Source organism: Lolium rigidum, chromosome 1 (genome assembly GCF_022539505.1).
Source record: "Lolium rigidum isolate FL_2022 chromosome 1, APGP_CSIRO_Lrig_0.1, whole genome shotgun sequence".
Lineage (NCBI taxonomy): Eukaryota > Viridiplantae > Streptophyta > Magnoliopsida > Poales > Poaceae > Lolium > Lolium rigidum.
The window spans coordinates 45,595,697-45,602,246 of record NC_061508.1 but is presented as its reverse complement, the minus strand read 5'-3'; the positions used below and the strand labels follow the sequence as shown (position 1 = coordinate 45,602,246).

Genomic DNA, 6,550 nt, shown 5'->3' with positions numbered 1-6,550 from the left:
GATAGTCCATCGAAGACGGGTTTTCAAAATCTCTTTTATCTCTATGAAGGCATGCAAAGTTCATGGCTGATTATTACTAGCCATCACGAATTTATTAATGAATTTCAGATTTGTTTTTGGTTTTGTTACTTAGCGCATAAGACAATTGAAAAGGTACATGTGAGATCATAGAGGAGATGATATCTATACACGAACTACTTGAGGTTCAGAAATGTTGAGCTATGTATGTGACATATTCAGTGCATGGGCTTCTTCAAGGACACCACAATGATGGGGTACTTGGCCTTGGCTTTCTCCAGATGCTCTGCAACAATGGAGCCATACTCAACAAACAACTCCTCGATAATTTCTTCGCCAAAGTGGTCTACAATCAGTGGCTCTAGGACTGCCCTTATGCACTTGGCAACATTCGCCCCGCTGGTGGCACATTCAAGTGTGACATTACCGTCCGAGTCATCTTGAGGATCCCAGTTTGATTCAAAGAGTTTAATGTGGTCAATGTCAAAGAGACTATTCTTTTCGATCAATTCCTTCACCTCTTTCACCGATGGGGCATAGTAGGGCAGGTTGAATGAGTCCAGCTTCTCCTTCTCCAGACGGCCCTATGTTTCATGCACAAAAATAATGCTTCATATAAGTTGTAAGAAAGTAGTACTATTATTGAAATCCCCGGCACTATCATTCAAAGGTAACAATGTGTGTGTGTTCCGTTAGTACACAGAGTTACAGGGAAAAAAAGTGTTGCCATAGAATGTATGTACCTTTAGTACAAGAGATCGGATTGACTTGGCAACCAGTTCAAACACTGTGCTTACTTCCCCATGCGTTAACATATCTTCATTCTTCCGGCCAATAAATGTTAGCAACATTCGGCCTCCACTGACAAGCTCTTTGGAACGCAGTGTAAGGAATAACTCAAAATCTTTTTGGAATTGTTCCTGGAACAACTTAATCACAACAAATGGAGTATTCATTCCGATGTAGATGTTGTCTTCGTTCAGGTGAGTGGAATTGGAGATCTCCTCAGGAACCTGCTAGGTAATTTATTATTATAGAGGAGACACTGATTATAGAAAATGAACTATCATGCATTTTCCAATTGCCCTTTAATATACTAAGATCTATCTTTTGTTCGATTTCCAACTGAGGTTTCAACTTGTGTGGAGCGTACATGCACGCACCAGTTCATCTAAGGGCTCACATCAAGATAATCTGGATATGGCAATAAATGTCAAAATTTGTATATAGGAAATTATGATTACTGTTAAAGATAGTGTGAAGCTAGAAATTTACTCTTACATTTTTATATTGTCAGCTAGGTTGATGTCCATTGAAATATCTTGGAGCACAAGTGAGTTGGTCTAGGCTGAGAAAGGGTTTTAAAACTTATAGAGGAGAGAAGTTTGAAAAATTTAGATGGATGGCACGTGATTCTATGTTTTTACCTAGAAGAGAAGTGTCTAGGCTGAGAACCAGGGATTTAAAAGTTTTTTTGAAAATCATAGAAGATTTTTTTGGCCAGGAGTTCATTTTACTAAAAAGTATCATATGGTAAAGTGAAAAATCATTTGTAGATCAAAAGAACAAGAGGGACTAGGAACCAAAAAATTGGAAAAGATGAACTCAAGTTTGGTATGTAAATGGTGGTGGAAACTAGAGAGTGGAGAGGGGTTGTGGCAGGGTTTAACACACGCTAACTATGTGCATGATGAGTCTAAATTGTAGCATTTTTACCTTATAGTTTTTGCACTAGTTACATAACCTTTCTATGTTTTTTTTTTGTCAGGATCCCGAAATCTTAAGGAGCGGTGGAAACACCTTTTAAAGCTATTATTTTTTAAGATAAATTCACCAAACTGAAGGTGCAGAAGTGCTCTGAATAAATTATTTACGAATGCTGGTGAAAAGCCATCAAAGATGCAAGCACCAGGAGTTTAATGAGCAACGATACGGGCACAACCCGCCCGTATTGAAGCCCGTTACAGGTGTCGGAGGATCTGCCTCATCAAATACCTTCACCCCAGAATACGGATCACAAAAACTCGCGAAAGCATACCTCCGAGAGAGATCCAGAGGGGGAACTAGTAGAGGGCATCGATCCCGGGAACTACGAAGATCTTTGGAGGCTCAAGCATCATCTTCATCATCACCATAGCCATCACCACCGTCGTCATCAACTACTACATCTATTTGCCTCCATTCTTGTTGTAATTTCTATATTCCATTGTGGATTTGCACACGTATTTATTCATCCATTTGTGTAACATGCATATTTATTATGATGCGGCTGATTACCTCCATGAGTGTGCAGTTTTCTTTGTTCTTGGGGAGATGGAGAAACCCCAGAAACATTATGATGAAATAAAGATTGTTCATTCCTTAATTTATGATTGTATGTATTAGTTGTCTCTCTTGATCTTGTGTGAAGTCGACCACACAATTCCTTCGGGACGAGAAAGGGAACTACTCTTCGGTAGAGGGTCTTATTGAAGGTTCTAAGTGACATGTCGCATCGGATATTTATTTTACCTATTCAAGGGGGGGTATGAGGAGACTCATTGAACCTATTCATATCCACATGGAAACCCTTAATTATAGTCGGATTGAAGTGGCCGACCATCAATCGCTATGGTGATTATAAGGGATGACATTGATGGTTGATTTGTTGTCATCAGATTACAGAGCTCCATCCAATTAAGTATACTATAATAATGGTCATTAGGAGCATTAAGATCCTTAGCAATCTATCTCTTCGTGGTTCAATACTCTTACTTCGAAACTAGCTATTAAAGAGATGTGCACTTGCAGTCATCAGTGCATAACAAGCATATTGCTCTAGTGGAGAACAAACAATCTAATTCTTCTTGTGGTCGATATTACGAAAGTGAAACATCTATATGTGGATAATAAAAGTAGGAGGATTGGAGTAAGGATGTGGACTAGTTTTTTGGGATGATGCTTGGTGCATCTGAAGAAACCATAAAAACCTTTCATAGTCTTTTCGAGGTGTGTAGAACAAAAGAATATATGTTGTTGATGCTGCTAATATGAATTGGCAGTTTAACTATAGGAGGTGGTGGTGGTTAGATGAGGAACAACAAGAACAATTAATGATGATGACTCGCAATATTTTGACATGTCCTCTAGGTGAGGGGAGGAACAAACCTGTCTAGAATTAAACAAAATCTATGGTCTTCACAATGAAATCTATGTATAAAAAAGATTCATCAAAATATGGTGAACATAAATTTTAAACATTTTTGGAAAGCTAAAGTTCCACCAAAAATAAAGATTTGGTGTTGGTTAATTATGCATAATGACATTGGTAGCAAGGATAATATACAATAAGGGGTTCGGTAGGGTGATTTCAAATGCAGGTTTGGTGATGACCTAGAAACCATCCATCATCTCTTTCTTAATTGCCTTGCAGCTAAATTTATGTGGAGTATGGTGAGTAAATCAATTGGAGATGTAAACAGACCTAGCAACTTTACCCAATAGTTTGGTTGGACTGTAGAAGCCTTTCATGGGAGAACAAATATGCATGTAGTTGGGGTGGCAGCCCCCGGTTGAGCTCTGTGGAAGTTAAGAAATAGAGCATGTTTTAAGTTCAAATTAATTCGATTGCCTGCTGATATTATTTGCTATGCCTGCACTTTTTTTAGGTACTGGGTGGGACTGGAAACAGGCAATGATAAAATTGAAATTTTAGCAGCTTCCAACACACTTCAGGCGGTAGCTCTGCTATACATGCTTTTACTTCAAGGAAAAGGTAGCTGCAAATTACTGATGATCAGGGCTCTTCGTAGGAAGAAGACCAATCACGTGAATGCTGAAAAAGAAGCTGATGCAGAAAGATCCTGATGTTGGTCACTCCAAGAACCTGATAATCTGTAGTATTTCTATTTTTCTTTCTAAAACCAGTGTGTAATAAAAGTTCTAGGATAAAGTTCGGTCTTTTCAGCAAGTTGCTGCGATTCTGGTTTGGAGTTGGATTTATGCTCTGGTCTTTGTGCTAGATGTTTGGTGCTAGATTTTCTTTTCCTCTTCTATTTTGGTCTGCTTTTCCTGAGGGTGTGAATCGAACAAACTCTGTTCCGTTATCTGATGACAGTCAAACCCAGAGCTTTTAGCTTCGTTTGAAAAAAAATCATGTAATACAAGTGCTTCCTTTTGGCACAAGATCTACATTATTTTCTTAATCGTGCAATTAATATTGATTTATTTTTTACTATGGGAAGATGGATCTACCACCCTTAGCCCATCTTCATTGCCCCATTTTTGTATCCCCACGCTCACGCGTGTACATAGGGGCGGGCCGCTACTCGTGACGTGTCTCCGTACTGCGTCCGGTGCCCTCGCACCTTTCTCTGTGTAGCGGGGATGGGTTCGAGATGACGGACAACATATTGGGCCACACTGGACTGAACAGGGCTTTGGGAAGCGCTGCTGGGAACGGTCAAACGTTCGACGTGGCCCAAATCACGTTTGAAAAACGTTTTGAGGAACGCGACTGAAGATGCTCTAAAGAAAACTAGATGGAGTTGGCGAATTCCAAAAAAAGGATGGCATACATGTCATGGACTGAGGCGTTTTTGCACCCGGGAGTATATGCTTCCAGTTTTCAAAACGACTTTTAAAGGCTGTTTGAAATTCCAAGAAAAATACAATTTTTTTACTTGTACGCCTCAATATACTATGAGCTCATAAAGTTGTTTCATGAAAAACCGAGATTTTGTGTGTCTTGTGCAAAAATGACAGAATTTTGGGGCTTAAAAAAGGCTTTTCACAAGACATTATTTTATCTTTTTTACACAAGACACAAAAAAATGTTGGTTTTCTGCGAAATTTGGTGTGCACACATATAATGTCGACATATGCGCCAATTTTTTTTTTTGATTTTTTGTGTATTTTAAAATATTTTTGTCGGGTAGCAGGATGATATGCTCCCAAGTTCAAAAATAAATTTCCGGTCATACATAGTCTAACAAAAAAAATAAAGAATTCTTATCACGTTGCAGGGCATGCAAGATATGCATGCATATGTACCTTAGAACGCCACATGAGGGAGTAGGAGGAGTGGATGAGGTGGACGCTTCGGCAAGGGAAAAGCTTTCTGTAGTAGGATCCCGGCAACCCTGCTACATAGTAGGGCGGCGCCTCCTTCCCTCCGCCGAGGTAGTCGTAGTGCTCAAGTGATCGGAAGACGAGGTTGAAGTCGTTCCCCGGAAGGTCATTCAGGAAGAACTGCACCTCAACGCCACGCCGTTCTTCCGACTGCTTGCGATTGCGAGTGAAGGCGCGGATCGCGCCCATCACCTCGGAGACAACGAGCAGAGTGTTCGGACCAGATGAGCAGCCAAGGTCAGCAACGACCATCGTGCTCCGGCGGGCGGACAGCAACGTGTACACATCTTCTATGGCCTTGCGGAGCACTGGTCTTGTCTCCAAAATGGCCTTCTCCTGCAAACATACATGCACGGAACAACAATAAATCAAAAGCCGCATGAAACGAAACGACAGTGTAGGGTACAGACTTGGAGCCTGGAGTTGGCGGCGTAGCTGTTCTCTCCGTTGCCAGTAGCCATGCGAACGTCCCTTGTTGCCTCCATAGCTATTCACAAGTGATCGACGATGATTCGATTCGCTTCACAACTGGGAGGCTAAAAGTTAGATTGCCTGCAGTGTGTAGACCACAGCGCGTGGCTCTATAATTTATATAGAGACAATGAAAGATGACACCCTCTTTTTTCCTATCTATTGGGTTCCTACATTTAAAGTATATTTAACTTGACCTGTGACTTTGACTAAGAATGCTCTAGCCACTGATGAGATTCCAAGCACAATGACGAAAGTAACCGTCCAAAGTGTTTTTTGAGGTTAGTCAATCAATCATGGTTTACAATGCTTGCACCAGCAAACATATCATTTTTGTTTCTCTCTGCGAGTTGAGATCAGAAGTGCGACAATATCATCATTTTCAAGTAAAATAAGAATGACATTTTACTGGGGTTCGGTTTGGTTCAGCAACCCTCTTGATGTCAAATCATTCATTCAGAAAAACTGAATCACAAAACTACTGCGCAACCTTAATTCTAAAATAAACTGAATATTTAGTATTCATGCATTGTTTTTAAAGTTTATTATGACGGAAGATTTCCCATAAAATTAATGTCACGTCTAGCGGTAGAGAACAAGTTTAAGTTTAATTTCTTAGCATGATGATCTTTTTTTTATGATCATGGCATGATGATCTAATGGGTTAAAATACCGAAGGTGTGACCGAGATCGTGCACGAGTAGTGAAATTGTATAATTCTGTAGAGAGAACATAAATGCATGCATGATACTAAATAGTGAAATAATACTTCCTCCTTTCACTATATAAGACGTCTTAGTTTTTTTACATTCATCTAGTTTGATATGTATGTAATCAATTTTTAGTGTGTAGATTCACTCACTATAGGATGTATCTATTTCACCAAAACGTCTTATATTTGTGATCGGAGGGAGTACTATTTAGGATGCGTATGATCAGTGCCAGTGCACAT

The 6,550-nt window shown here is 39.8% G+C and overlaps 1 protein-coding gene across 1 annotated transcript; it reads right to left on the bottom strand.

The window, feature by feature from the left end:
- Positions 1 to 236: 236 nt before the first annotated feature.
- On the bottom strand, positions 237 to 5,612 carry LOC124672306 (benzoate O-methyltransferase-like). Its single transcript, XM_047208558.1, has 4 exons — positions 5,538 to 5,612; positions 5,050 to 5,463; positions 762 to 1,031; positions 237 to 602 (listed from the first exon to the last, which is right to left on the bottom strand). Exons 1-4 carry the CDS (start codon positions 5,610 to 5,612, stop codon positions 237 to 239), a joined length of 1,125 nt encoding a protein of 374 aa, XP_047064514.1.
- Between the last annotated feature and the right edge of the window lie 938 nt (positions 5,613 to 6,550).

What these genes read in the sequence shown, in the direction of transcription:
- LOC124672306 (XM_047208558.1), bottom strand. Translation starts at nt 5,612, where the DNA reads ATGGAGGCAACAAGGGACGTTCGCATGGCTACTGGCAACGGAGAGAAC. An exon ending in CCGCCAACTCCAGGCTCCAA is followed by an intron (nt 5,464 to 5,537) that starts GTCTGTACCCTA and finishes GTATGTTTGCAG; the next exon opens with GAGAAGGCCATTTTGGAGAC. An exon ending in TCCGATCTCTTGTACTAAAG is followed by an intron (nt 603 to 761) that starts GTACATACATTC and finishes CATGAAACATAG; the next exon opens with GGCCGTCTGGAGAAGGAGAA.